The sequence below is a fragment of the Anarrhichthys ocellatus genome, unplaced genomic scaffold, assembly GCF_004355925.1.
Source record: "Anarrhichthys ocellatus isolate YVR2014 unplaced genomic scaffold, GSC_Weel_1.0 scaffold79, whole genome shotgun sequence".
NCBI classification, from domain to species: Eukaryota; Metazoa; Chordata; class Actinopteri; order Perciformes; family Anarhichadidae; genus Anarrhichthys; species Anarrhichthys ocellatus.
Genome location: NW_022280109.1, coordinates 843,163 through 858,130, shown reverse-complemented (window position 1 = coordinate 858,130; position 14,968 = coordinate 843,163). Strand labels below are relative to the sequence as shown.

The window sequence follows — 14,968 nt, the reverse complement described above, 5'->3', positions numbered from 1 at the left end:
CCCCCCCCCCCCCCCCCCCCCCCTTTCCTTTTTCTAATCTTTGGATATGTTTTTATGTTTTTCCAGATTTATAAAGTTCAACTACCTTTTCTCGCAGGTCCTTTGACTGTTCTTTTGCTTTCCCCATGGCTCAGTTTTCAGCAGACCTGGATGAAAATGTGCAGGGATCTCTCAAGAGCTAAGAAACTCATTGGCTATTTATACACGGACACTAATTACAATCTAACATGTCACAGATGGGGAAACTTACCCTTAATACCATTTAAACCTGTGTGTGTATATTATCAGGCCAAACATTCAAGGGTATTTAACCTTTTGATCAGGGTGATTTCAGTTATCATTATGATTTAAAAAGGGCACACACAATTATGTGATGATAAATAGCTTCACGTGACCACTATCCTTAAATAACAGAAAGGTTTTCTGCATGATCTGTCAAAATAATGGCCAATATTTCATAAATTCTGCCAGGGTATGTAAACTTATGGAAACAAATGTATATGCAGCGAAGGACTTACCCTTTTTTTTCAGCTGAGACCAAGAATTGTTTATGATGTGATTTTGTCTTTCTCCTGATCAGGGATCAGTTTGGGTGTTGTGGTCAGAGAGTATACATCCCTCTCCCACCTTCACAAGCAGTATTTCGGCTTCCCAGGAGAGATCCTCATGAGAATGCTCAAGCTTGTCATCCTCCCACTCATCATTTCAAGCATGATAACAGGTAACTTGAACATAATTAACATAAATATGATATATATATATACAATATATCATCAGTAATATAACTAAATATTCCTCTGTGTTCATTTTTAACTAGTTTAGGTCAACAAACCTGAACCTAAAATATTTGTTTTAGTTTTAAGATACATTTACATCTGCTACTTTCATTTAGACACTTTTATGATTACTACCTACTGGCCTACTATCTTAGTGAAGCCTCTAGGCTTAAAGGTGTAGCATTTAGGGGAACTATTGGCAGAATTAGAATATGATATTGATGTAAGTAGGTTTTCTTTATTGTATATTCCCTGAAAAAAACTTGTATTTTTTGTTAGATTAGAATGAACCATTTATATCTACATACAGAGTGAGTCCGCCATGTTGCACCACCATGTTTCTACAGTAGCCCAGGATGCAAACCAAACACTGGCTCTAGAAAGAGCCATTTGCGTTTTTGCGTCGTCCACTGTAGTTCTCCATGCTTGGCCCACGGGACACGTTTCCGTTGGTTGCAGTCTGTACTTATTACCTGTCTACACCATGAATGCTAGCTGAGGTTTTAAAGGCCCAATCTGTAAAAGTTTTGACCAGATAAATTGATTGTATATTCACACGCAAATGTCAAGATTTTGATTTAGAGCTCGATCACATCCGACTTCAAAATCTTCATTCTTTTATTTTGATACCTGAGAACAAGCTTTTGGTTTGGAACTCAATTCAATATTGTGCTTTTTGTCCAAAAGGTGTTGCAGCCCTGGACTCTGAGGTATCAGGAAAAATAGGTCTGCGAGCTGTTATTTATTACTTCTCAACAACCATCATTGCAGTTATTCTTGGTGAGTTGATTATTATTTTCTCCCCTTGTCCAGTTGTCAGTAGTTGCTTTACAGTTAAGTCACTCAAATGGTGTTGTGTAAAAACGGTGGTTGATATTAAACCTGAATGAGTCAAGTTGTTATCATTTGCAGGGATTATTTTGGTGATGACTATCAAACCGGGAGTCTCTCAGACAGCTGAACACATTGACAGAGCCGGGACAACGCCCAACGTCACAACAGTTGACACTCTCTTGGACCTCCTCAGGTGACCTCCCAGCCATGTGATACAATTTTCTCATAACCATGAAATACCCAGTCATTCAGATGTTAAAGTGACAGAGACTGCAACTGTAGGTCTTTCCCTGATAAGGTTTATCACTTCAGTTCTGCCTTTATGCTTCAAATGAGCTAAACTCACATTATGAACAAGTATAATCCCATGTTGATGTTGTTCAGCTACATCAAAAGTCTTTATACTTGTTTTGAATGTCCACAGTCGAAGGCGGGGTGAAGAGCCTGCCACTAAACCCTTCTCCTAATGCCTACCACCTCTTTGTGTCTTGTGCAACTTGAAAAGGTTTCGCCAACTCAAAAACTTTGGTCAACTTGAAAATTGATATAAACTTTTAAAATTATCTATTACAGTTTATCAATTTAACTCGGAATGTTACGCCGGCTCAGAAATTAACATGGAACATGGAAAGTTGACTCGGCTGTCAGGAAGGGGTTTTCAGCTGCTGTCAGCTGATCCAAGTACTTTGGTAGCATAACGTGGCCTTTAATTCCAGAGCTCTGAGGTTCACATATCCAACCTTCAGTTTCTTGAATGTATGACAATTGATTTAGTTGAAAACAATGGACAGCATGACATGAATATCCAATTCCCACTACATTTTGTTGACAAAATCCTAGCTTCCCTGGAGTAGGTATCTGCAAATTTTAATGTTTAACTCCTTTGCCTCAATAAATTACATTTACATCCTCCTAATTGATATGAATCGTTTTGACCAACATAAAGAGTAGTTGCAACGACCCATCTGTCAGTGTAATACACATCATTAGTCAGTGTCCGTCATTCACCCCCAATCTTGTTTTTCTACAGAAACATGTTCCCCGAAAATCTGGTGCAGGCTTGTTTTCAGCAGGTAAGAGGATTTGCACATCCATCATTCATCTCTGTTCCACTTTCTACCCATGTTTATCATTTAAACCTACATCAGGGTGTGGTGAGTATAAGTCTGTAGCCATGTTGAAGTAACTCTGATGTTGTGAAATTTGACCACACTCTAGTACAAGACCAAGCGCAAAGAGCTGGAGCCTCCAAACGTTTCAGCCAACACCACCACAATTCCACCTCTCGCCACTACTATCATGTCGGTGGTAGAGGTAGGTGTGCACATTACTCTATTCTGTTCATCTAGAGCACCAGAGTTCACAAGTATCTTCTGTTGGGAACATCCATTAACATGTCTGTTGGGGTTTTGGTCTTTACATACGACGGTGTGTCCATGTGGATCCATGTGCTGCACTTTACGTGTCATGTTTCTGCACCTGGCAACCCGCGTCTGATCTAAATGCATCAGAAGTAAAGTAGCCATGGTCACTGGGCTGTGATCCTGTAGGAAACATTTGCACAGCTCATCAATGGCTCTTTAGAGAAAGCTAATGTGGTTGTGAAAGCAGCTTACTGACCTGCTCTTGGTTAGCTGAATGAATAACCTCCTTGTGTCCTCTCTTGGCAGAACATAACCAAGGAATATAAAATCGTTGGGACGTATTCGGATGGAATCAACGTATTGGGGCTTATCGTGTTCTGTGTTGCTTTTGGCCTTGTCATTGGGAAGATGGGCGAAAGAGGACGTATCCTCCTGGAATTTTTTGATGCGCTGAACGAAGCAACCATGAAACTGGTCCAGATCATTATGTGGTATGTATGAAAGACTGATCTACAGTTATGGGTTTCCAGACGGACGACATTTAGTGACATGGTGGACTCATGATCTTACTTTCAGTTTTTAAAACTTGGACGACTATACAAATGAACCTTTGAGTACTTTTGAAGAATGAATCCTGATCTGCAAAAAAAGGCTTGAAACCTCTTGATCTTGGAAACGATTTGGTTTAACAAAGATTTGGTTTAACAAAACCAAATCTTAACTCAAGTTCCACTTACTAGCATTTCCAAGGGTTTCTATTGAATCTTGTGATCTTTCTCAGCCTGCAAATTCCATGTGCTAAGACAATGAGTTTAAGAAAAAGCAACAACTAGTCTGGTTGGTGAGATGAAGAGCAAATATAAACTCAAACACAATATCTGTTTTTTTCCTCTTATTCCTGAAGATTATCTAAACAAAAACCCTTAATGTACGGCTGCCACACATGAGACAATAGAGAACATTTTTTTTACTTTACATCTTATACTTGTAAATCCTTCTTTGTTACAAAAAGCTGCATCTAGCAAGGTCTAAACACAGGATACAGCCCTTTCTGGGGTGCTGTTTCCCATAACTCCTAGCATGACCGCAGTCTTGGTAACAGAAGTCATACAAATTGAAGTACTTATTACTCTTAAGTAATACTCTATTATGTACTGTTATGTATATACATTTTTGCAGTGGCGGGCCGTGCATTTTATACCTGGGCCTTCACTGCTGTCCTGCAGCTGAAACACAGCTACGGTTATTATTTGTTTCGTGTCAAAATGAAGCCAACACCTATAGATAGAGTGCGTCTCCTCTCTGCTCTGACTGCAGCTGGGACTGCTGCGCGAGGCGTCTGTGTGTGCTTTGGGGCGGCGGAGGGCTCACGGCAGCTCCCGCTGCTCGTTCACGACAGTGCAGAACGTATGTGCTTTCACGAGTCAAAACACCACAAAAGTCTCCAACAACACCAGAACAAGTCGCTAGATTTGTCACTAGTAGCTTTTGACAAAAAAAGTCGCCATGAGGGTTTGGAAAGTCGCCAGATTTAGCGAGAGAATCGCCAAGTTGGCAAAATGTGTCCCCAGAGCAAAGTTGGATGTAACAATGGTTCCTATCACATATAAAACCAAACAAAAATCCATCTTCATAAAACAAGTTGTCGTAATAATAATATATAAACAAGCATATAAAGCTACTGCAGATGTAAAAACAAAAGCAGTTGACTTACCAGAGCTGCTGTTCACTATTTAAAGACAAAGTCCATCCTCCTTTCTTTGTTAACAAAGAGTTTAATCTCACGGTTGTTCAGTACATCCGTGTGTTTTAGTTCCAGTAAGAAGTCCTTCTTCATTCATGGACGCCAGTGAAGACAGTCGAGCCTCCCCAGTTGTATTTCTTGAATACGTTTTAATGCGTTTGAGGGATGAAAATGTCCGCTCGACAGAGACAGCAAATATTGGGATTGTCACTGCCCAACATGTCAGGCTAGCTCACTGACCAATCACGTATGGCTCGGCCAGCTAGCAGGCTCTGACACTTCAAAGAATACACCCAACATGTCAAACTAAAGATCTGATTGGTTGAAGACTATGACAATCAACAATATCGTCCCCATTCACTTAAACTGCACATGGATTCACTTGTGAGTCTGCAGGCCTCGGGCCTCTCTTCTTACCTAGAGACACAGAGGTGAGATCTGATTGGATAAAAGCTCTACTTAAAACAAGTTGCACTGGAAGCAGAGCAACTGAGGAAGACAGGAGCTGTGCAATCAGAACATAAGATAATGGGAACAAAAATTATAATACATGTAGTGTATTTAAGGAAAAATATTAAATCATAAAATAGCTATAACTTTGTGATTCTGTAGAGATTCAGCAGAGAAGGCTTTGCTGGCCCTGACAGCCCACCACTGCTTTTTTGCAGGTTCAAGCACATGAGCATTTTAATACAACAATTCCCATAACACACAGCAGTCATTTTTATCAGACTTACACAAAATATGGCACGATACAAGCTATTTGGGGTAGCATTTAGCTGCTTTCAATAAAACTGTGGTGTTGCTGTAGATTTAGTACTTTCCAATGAAGAGTAGCTTGTAGCTTCACCAGCTACAGGCTCAAAGTAGCTCCCCCAACACTGTCTATTACTGACTGCTTGTCAGGCTAGAAAACATATTGGCAACACTGTTCTGTCTTCCCACAGGGATTTTGTGGGATAACATATTTGGATTTGACAGTCAAAAAGAAAAATAGAGAAAATTCTTCATAAATTGCATTTAAAATTGCCAAAACCGAACCAGTTGGAAGCTTGATCAAATAAGCACAATAAAACTGCCCAATTTTGCATCTATTTTGCTTTATTTGTCTTACCAACTGTTTTTATCCTAAATATTTTAATTTAACTATCATAGAACACTAAGAAAATCAGCATATATTCATATTTGAGAAGCTAGAACCTGTGATTTAGTCAAGTTAGCATTTTAGCTGTTGCACACTATTTGCTATAATGTTATATTCTTTACACCAAATGACTCCAACTTGATGTGTTTTTTCAGCTACATGCCAATAGGGATCCTGTTCCTAATTGCAGCTAAGATCATCGAGGTTGAAGACTGGGAGATCTTCAAGAAGATGGGTCTTTATATGATGACGGTGCTGAGTGGGTAAGCTGTCCCATTACTCTGTATCCGCCTGTTCCAGACACCGGGATTTATGGTTGACATTTGGGCCGATTCACCCTCCAGTGATACAGTAAAAGCTGAGCTCTGTGTAGGCACTGATAAGGGCCAAGGACATTTAAAACTGCTCAACCTGCAGCTGCAGTAATGAAAGCTTCGCCCATGCCACTAAATCTAAATGACACCATTTAAGACTGTACAGTAAATCCCCTCCAGTTAGGTCACAGGGTCGGTCCAAGGCTCCCAGTGCTCCTGTGACGATATTTGCACGCAACGGTCACACTTTGTTGTAATGTTCTGAATACAGCTTTTATAGCCAATGAAAAAACTTTTTCATGCATTATTACTTTATGACAATGAATCACATCGAATGTAATAAAGAGTTTTTGACATGATCAACAGAGGAAGTCTCTTTAATGTCAAAGTAAAGTCAAATCTCTCTAAATGTGCATTTTTATAAGAGCTGTAGCTGAAATCTATTTAAAAGTCAGTTCAGTTAACTGACATTTGAACTCATTCTCCCTTTATTCAATGGCCTTCATCATTGTTTATCTTGATCACAACATTCATTCTGGAAGCAAGGAGTGAAGTGAGTTAGTGATTTCAAACTACGGACAGTGATCACATCACAAACATGAAATGTAATTGGCAATTTTTTTATGCAGTAAAATATTTACACCCACTGTGATGCAACATCATGATGATGATGTAATGATTTCTAACTTGGACACCTCACTTAATCACATGTGTGAAGAGTCATTATTGGTAAATAGTTGTTTCCCAATAATTACTAGAATTGTGCATTGTACAACTTGCCACTGTTGCTCAAAGTTTAGTTTTGAGGAACATCATTGTATTGCAGCTTTTCACTGGGTTTGAATAAAATGAAATGGAGAAATTGTTCAGGCCCCGAGCTTCCATGGTTGTCAGCCTGCTGATAAAAAGAGCTTACACTTTCTACCTGGTATTACTGACTTCTTTTAGCCTTGACTTTGTCTTTGAGCATAGGGCAAGTTGAAGTACATTTTTGAAGTGCATTAAGACTGGAAGCAACCCAAATAGTTGGCATTAAAAAATACACCTACCAACAATTGTAATGAGCACTAATTGAAAACTTGCATCTAATTAGTTTGGGAATAAACACCAATTGTTGGTAGGCATATATTTTATAATTTTGAAAGAACCAAGCTAGCTGTTTAACCCTGCTTCCAGTTTTTTCTAAGCTAGGTTAACTACATACTCTCTAAAAGAAGGCAAGATTACTCCTAAAAACTATTCCTTTAACAATTGCCCCATTGGGCTGTTTAAGCCCAGGCAGCAGTAAACTTTGTTTCATGTATGAATGTAAATGATAGTAAACACTATTTTAAGAAGGTATGGGGTTAAAAACACAACCTGGTCTTTATATTTGTATCAAAAATAACATGTGACAGTATAAGAGTTGTGGCACAGAATCCAAAAGGCATATGAAAGTGTATCTAGTTCTGTAACACAGAATATAGAATATTGTTCTATAATAATGTCTGTTTTGTCTCTCAGTCTAGCTATCCACGCCACTATCTGTCTGCCACTGATCTTCTTTGTCATTGTGAGGAAGAACCCGTATACATTCACATTGGGAATGGCTCAGGCCCTGGTGACAGCACTCATGATCTCCTCCAGGTCAGAATTCACTGTGTCCCTCACTCTGCTTGGAAAGCCAAATCAAACATTTTCATATTTGGGAACAAAAAACCATTGTATGCCAACAGCTGTCTTGTCTTTCAGCTCTGCCACCCTGCCCGTCACCTTCCGATGTGCCGAGGAGAACAATCACATTGACAAGCGGATCACCCGTTTCGTCCTCCCAGTGGGTGCCACCATTAACATGGATGGGACAGCGCTATATGAAGCAGTGGCCGCCATCTTCATCGCCCAGCTTAATGACTACGCTCTGGATGTGGGCCAGATTGTTACTATCAGGTACATCATAGTTACTAAGGGGCACATCTAACTGCAGGCTATAAAAGACCATAAAATACAACTTATGATACTATAAAACTATTGTTGACCAAGAGAGAAACTTCTTGTTAACTCTAGTCATACCTTGTCTGGAAAATATATAAATATAAAAAATAATACATATAATAAAATATGATAAACAAACAAACTTATAAGATTATGTTAAAACAAGTATATTATTAAAGTGTCAAGTGTATATCAATAGAGAAAAGATGTGCAAGAGTGTGTAACGGTAAGTGTCTGAGTCAGTGGGGGTCCAGGCTTTATTGATGAACCAGAGTGCAGATGGGAAGAAACTGTTCTTGTGGCGTGAGGTCTTGGTCCTGATGGACCGCAGCCTCCTGACAAAGGGAAGGGACTCAAACTGTTTGTGTCCAGGGTGAGAGGGGTTGGCTACAATCTTTCTTGCCCGCCTGAGGGCCTAAAGGCCAACAAGTCGTGGAGGGACGGCAGATTGCAGCGAATGATGCGCGTACCAAACGCTGATGGAGGAGCAGAGGATGGACTCAACGATGGCTGTGTAGAAGTGCACCATCATTATCTTTGGCAGGTTGAACTTCTTCAGCTGCCTCAGGAAGTACATCCTCTGCTGAGCCTTCCTGGTGATGGAGCTGATGTTCAGCTCCCACATGAGGTCCTGGGTTATGGTGGCGCCTAGGAAGTGGTAGGACTCCACAGCGTCTACGAGGGAGTCGCACAGGGTGATAGGGGCAGGTGGGGCTATGTTCTTCCTGAAATCCATAACCATCTCCACGTCGTTTAGACAATTACAATGCCAGTACCAATACCAGTAGCTACCCTTAAAGTGATACCAACACCAATAGAGTACTTCATTCAATTAGTTAATGGAAGCTTTGTGACTGTACTAGCTAGCTAATCGCCGCCACACTTCAAGCCTTTATACAGCGGTTACTGCTGGTAACGCCAACCCCTAATTCCCAGTGGTGGGACGGCGGTGTTGCAAAAGTGTAACGCCCACCCTCCGCTAAACACTGTTATCTCTGTCAGCACTGTTACCATTGTTAGCACAGTTCACGCTGTTTGCACCGTTAGTTGCTAGCACTGTTAGCTGTTAACCGCTGGCTCAGACATCTCCGTGTCCAGAGCTGTGTGCAGGCATGCAATCCCGGCTTACAGATGGGCACGAAACGGATAGATTGCAGGTATTGTTTGATTTCCAATGAGTTCAACATCTGTGTGCCCAGAGATACCCTCCATAAACTTGAAATCGCAGCTTCATGTTATATACAGTGTTTACTATCCTGATATTGTGCCCTTTGTATTATTATAATCTAATGTTCTGGTACAAACTACATCTAAGTAGCAAAAGTTGATTTTGCTCACACTTAGTTAACTGATGCCATTTGGGACACCAATGTCCAAATTTCTAATATTTAATTTCTGCATGTTATTATGAAGAATATTTATGACATTATGTCTGTGTGTTGCAGTATAACAGCAACAGTTGCCAGTATTGGAGCAGCAGGAGTCCCTAATGCTGGGCTTGTCACCATGGTGATAGTCTTAACAGCTGTTGGATTACCTGCAAGTGATGTCACTCTGATAGTCGCTGTGGATTGGCTGCTGTAAGTTTATCTGTTGACTTTTTATCTTGACTGTTTCTCCCACCTTTCTTACTTTCCTACGATGCTGTGGATTGACTTTGAGGGGTGTGTTTCAGGGACCGGTTCCGTACTATGATCAACGTTCTTGGCGATGCTTACGGAGCCGGTATCGTCCAGAAACTATCCAAGCGGGAACTGGAGAGGATGGATCTGACATCGGATGCCGATGTCGCCAACCCCTTCGCTCTGGAAGCCACTTTGGATGACGAAGAGTGCGAGAACAAATCCTATGTAAATGGAGGTTTTACCGTCGACAAGACAGATGCGATCTCCTTTACTGAAACCTCTCAGTTTTAGGCTGTGGCTGGCTCCGAGGAGCAGAGAAAGTGCCATGCTGCTATGGATGTAAACGGAAAACCTTCCATCATGTATCAGCACCATGACGAGAGAGGAAAACTATCCAACCAGATCCATCCAAGCTCAGACATCAGCAATAGCAGCCTCCCTTAAGCTTATCCAAGATGATCACCCTTCATGTCGGACATTTACAACCACGACTAGATTAAAGTGCTTCCTTCTTTCACTCAAATTGTGCCAAGATTTTTAAAAGAAAGTCAGTTTTCTTCTGAATAAGAGTGAGTTCTTTCTTGCAAAGATGCACTCAAAAGAAGAGCTGTTTGTATGTGTGTTTTGGATTTATCTGGAGTGTATGTTTGTTTTTTGCAAAAAAAGGAAAATGTATAATTTAACACAAGTAAAAACAATAATCTGAATTTGAAACTCCATTCCCACTATTTGCTCTTTGATGAGACAATAATTCTCTAACATGTCTGAATGATATTTTTTGCGTGGCTGTTGTTGTAACTATATGTCCCATAATGCACTGCTTGTATGTCTATCTGTATATTTAAACTGTGCCAAACATATAAAGTGGTTTTTCACTGAGTTGCATGAAGCAATATGTTAAAGAAATGCTAATCGCTTGCTGCAGACTGATTTTTTTATGGAGACTCCACAGAGACAGGAGATGGTTAACCAAGACTTATGAAGTCATTGAACACTGTGAAACTTGAGTACATTTCTTCAGAACCAAATCTCTAACAGTCTTTGATTCATTGCAGAGTATAATGATCATTACATTACATTTGATACCCCGAATTATTCCTACTCAAACAAGATCATTTTAATTGTCACCTAATGGATTTATGTGTCAATAATCAGATAATCAGAGTGTGTCTTATTAACATAACTTTGCTACTATTCTTTCACTGTGGTGTTGGGTCAAAATATGTTCAAATGCTCTTAAACCAATGGCTAAGCTAAGACGCAGTAAATGGAATTTTGCATGTTATAGGTATTTCTGCTTGAATAAGACATGAAAACAGTACCATTAGTAAAGAACGGTTTGACATTTTGGTAAATATGTTTCTTTGCTTTCTTGCCAAGAGTGAGATGACAAGATCAGTTACAGGAAGTATTCTTTTGACACAAGTACAAGTGCAGCACCCTAACATAAAACTATGACAGTGTTTTCTTCGACTGATCAAATGCTGACCAGGATTGGTAAAGCCAGAGCATCAGTGCCATTTATAACACCTCAGCCAACCTTTGACATCATCTAGTTTGTAGCCATGCTATAAAGCTGCAAACTGGTACCGCACCTTGAAACATACCAGGCTGCGTGGAAAGGATGTGATGCATCAAAAACACTGAATGATAATTATATAAATATACAGGCACTTTGTGCAGTAATTAACTCGACATAGTTTGTCCTATCTGCATCTTTTCTTATCTTTGCCTGTCATGTCCAATTTTGAACGACTGAAAGACAGTACATGAGGTAATCTGCCCGCCATGACCAACTTAGCTATGTGCTATATTTGTGTAACTTTTGCAACTAGTTAGCATGAGCACAAAGCAAAAACGTTTGAGAGTTTGAGAGAGCTTGAGATGTTCTACTGAAGAGGTAGTGAGGACAAAAGACCTAACGTGTCAACAACAAAGATGTCAATATGAGAATGGTCCAGTTGCAGAAAAGGTTGGAAACCGCTGGCAGAACGAAAAACGTTGTGAGGAACTGCTGTAATAGCCAACTAGCAAAAAACATGGAATGTGATTGGCTAGCTGCACTGCTAGAACACTTTGGCCTCTGGGAAATTGTGATGGGCATGTTTTATTATTTACTAATATGACATAGACTTAATTAATTGACATGTTAATGATATTAATAATCATTAGTTGCAGCCTAAATGTAGCTATAGAGGTGAAGCAGTATAGCAGTGTCTAAAACAGGGGAGCAACACTAGCCAGGTTTCCATCTGAATGAATCGCAAATTTTTATCGAATTTCGAGGAAGAATGACTTGTTTTCATCCACTACCGTTATGCGATTATTAGAAGTTGGTTAATCTCGATTAACACCACGTGATGCTAATTCTCCAGTTTGACAACCAACTTCGAACCTCAAACTGTGAAAAACAATTTAGAAAACTCAATGGAAATATGACATTTCTGTTTGTTTTATGTGTTAATGTGAGGAAGGTTACATCGGGTCTGTTTTCATTGCACTTTGTCGCATTTTGCTTTTATCGATACACCAACTTTTTTTTGCAATATTTCAAGATTTTGTAGATATTTTCAGCAGTTTCACACAGGTTTTTTTGTGAAGAAACCCATGTGCATAAAATGGGTGGATGGAAACTTACTTAATGTGCTTAGTTAATTTTATGTCATTCTAGTAATTCCATTTTGATTGTTCTTGTAGGCAGTTGGACATGATGGCAACAATGTCAATTACTTAACCAGTAGTTTTTAAAATACTATACTATGTGTTGGATGGACAGACTGACCAATGGGCCTCGCCTTCCTTAGGATGTCAATGACAGTTAATCCTTTGACGTAAATGCCACAAATGATACAAATGTCTGTATTTTTATGTTATTGCTCCTTGGCTGCATTGTTATTTGTGATGCTCACTGCGTGTGATGCTTGTGGTCTAACTTTTTTTTTTATCAAATGTATATCTACGTCTGTAACTAAGCTATTTATTTGACTCCATGCAGCAGCTGAATACTATGATGCCTACACATGCACATACTGTAAGGTACTTAAGCTTGGAATAAGTAATGTAGAGTTGTTTGGTGGAGTCGACTTGAAAAACACAACCTGGGACCAACAGTGGTTTTGCTGAGGGTTTTCTGTTGTACTATTTATGTTATGTTCCCAGTGATGGTCCCATAATCAATGTTTCCAGCATGATAATCAATACCATTGTCACTAGGTTGAAGTAGCACTAATTATTTTCTTTGGTTTACTTTCCACCATACCAAGAGTCTGAGCCAAATACCTTTCACATGTCCTGGCAGGAAATACAGTAATCCATAGAAACACTCAACTCAATGACACTTATGTTATCCATCCCATGCTAATGGAGGTATTTTCTAGGACAACAGACTCAGCCCATCTACATTCTACACGCAACAATTAAGCGTCTTGGTAGTTCGTTGCTCAGATTGTGGTAGAAATGAAACTATCAGAGTAGTTTACAGAACAATATCACACTGTATGACGTGTTCCATTTGAAGTTAGAAGTTGAAATTTAGTTAGACATGCTAATGTTAGTGTTCTAGCTTGGGGGAAAATATCACCTTTGAAACATCTGTGAGATTTTCTTTACTTTTTGTAAAGTACTGCACACAAACCTGCAGCTAATGTGTCAATACTTTACCACATAAGTAGCTAGGCTGGCGTAGAAAATGAGCAACTGTATACACTACTCTGTGTCAGTGGTCCAGTTTGGAAAAATCACAGAAGAAAGACTTTCTTTGCCAGGTATTAAATACTGTTCCCAAAGCAACAGTCATGTGTCAATACTTTGCAATGTGAGCAGCTACCTAGCTTAGAAAGAATAGCAACTGCAAGTGCTACTCTATATCTTTCAGCTTTGTCTTTAAACCAGGTATCATGCAGTTGTTTTGATAGAGGTCACGGAGTGTTGAAAAAGCAAACTTTGTCTATTTTCAGAATAATAAAAATGTCCAATGAAGTAGCCTAATGGTGTTTACCGAGTGCTGTCAGGTTTACTGTGATTTCACATGACTACTGTCCTTGGGGATAACATATCTCGTGACTTGTTCATTTTATGGGCTTAATTTTTAGGAGACTTTTCCCCCAAGACGTCCAAATTCCAAATACATTGTGTCTGGATTAAAGTGAGTCTCAGTATCTCTGTTTTAGTCGTCCATACACTGCCAAAAGGGCCATATTTGAAATAAAACATGGGTCAATGAAGGTGCTTGTTTGTAATTTCATACTGATCAGAAATGATAAGCCCTCGCAACCAGGTTGTATTCTACATTTCAAAAGCACATTGGCATCAACCACCCCCCTTCACTCCAACTACTTGAGTACCTGCAGTATGTGAATCAACATGTACTACGTTATGTGTAACTGTAAGCAAATAAAAGAAAGCTGCTAAATATTTGACTGGTTCTGTTGTTTTTATTTTTGGTATCTACTAACCATATCCACCATGATAAGTATGACATTGTTCTTAACCATTTAACACAATTTCTTTTTAAAAAGGAATATACTCTACATGTTGTGGGTAAACTGAGTTTTTCAGGTGGTTGAAACAAGTAATATTCTGCTAGTGTGGGAACATAATTCACAGTGCAGTTTTCTTCTGTTACATGTAAAGATATGCAAATGAGGCATTATCTTATCAAATATGTTCTATCTAAATAAATCTGAAAAAAAATAAAAAAATATGTATGAATGAAACTGGAAGGTTTGGAGTACGTAAGTGCTACTGAAGTGAAGATTTCTGGTTCAGAGTCTGAAACAGAGTTCAGATTTCGTAGGCTTGAAGTGTTTGCTGGTCCTGGCTTTATTGAGGGAAACAATAGTTTCTGGTGTTTCCTGCCAACGTTTTTTGTGATGATGGTAATGTTCTGGATGTTTCTGGATAATTCTGGACTCGGTAATGAAAGCATTGCACAGCCTGTTGGGTGTCTGGGTATTGGACCCAGTTACATTGCAGGTGTTTAACCTGAGAACCTGAAGACTGCTGCTGCACAGTGTGCAGTAGGTATGAATGGTTCATAGGGTAAGCAAGTCGGTAGTTAAAGGAGGGATGTGGTGAACTGTTCGTTGTTGTGCGGTGACAGGCAAGTTGTTAGCTTGGCCTGTTACCTTTCGGGAACATAAGCACTACAGCTCATGCCTTGGTTGGGTGAGCCGAGTTGTAGTTGGGTTGCCTCTT

At 39.6% G+C, this 14,968-nt stretch overlaps 1 protein-coding gene across 1 annotated transcript in view; it reads left to right on the top strand.

Moving 5' to 3' along the window:
• The window catches only part of slc1a1 (solute carrier family 1 member 1), an 18,971-nt gene extending 4,786 nt beyond the window's left edge, over window positions 1-14,185 (top strand). The window contains exons 2-12 of the mRNA XM_031874272.1: window positions 581-721; window positions 1,464-1,556; window positions 1,689-1,803; window positions 2,641-2,683; window positions 2,829-2,924; window positions 3,281-3,465; window positions 6,018-6,125; window positions 7,680-7,802; window positions 7,908-8,102; window positions 9,593-9,727; window positions 9,823-14,185. Of these exons, the coding sequence (XP_031730132.1) occupies window positions 581-721; window positions 1,464-1,556; window positions 1,689-1,803; window positions 2,641-2,683; window positions 2,829-2,924; window positions 3,281-3,465; window positions 6,018-6,125; window positions 7,680-7,802; window positions 7,908-8,102; window positions 9,593-9,727; window positions 9,823-10,063 (1,475 nt within the window). The 3' untranslated portion in view covers window positions 10,064-14,185. The remainder of the gene's footprint in view (window positions 1-580; window positions 722-1,463; window positions 1,557-1,688; window positions 1,804-2,640; window positions 2,684-2,828; window positions 2,925-3,280; window positions 3,466-6,017; window positions 6,126-7,679; window positions 7,803-7,907; window positions 8,103-9,592; window positions 9,728-9,822) is intronic.
• The last annotated feature ends 783 nt before the right edge of the window (window positions 14,186-14,968 follow it).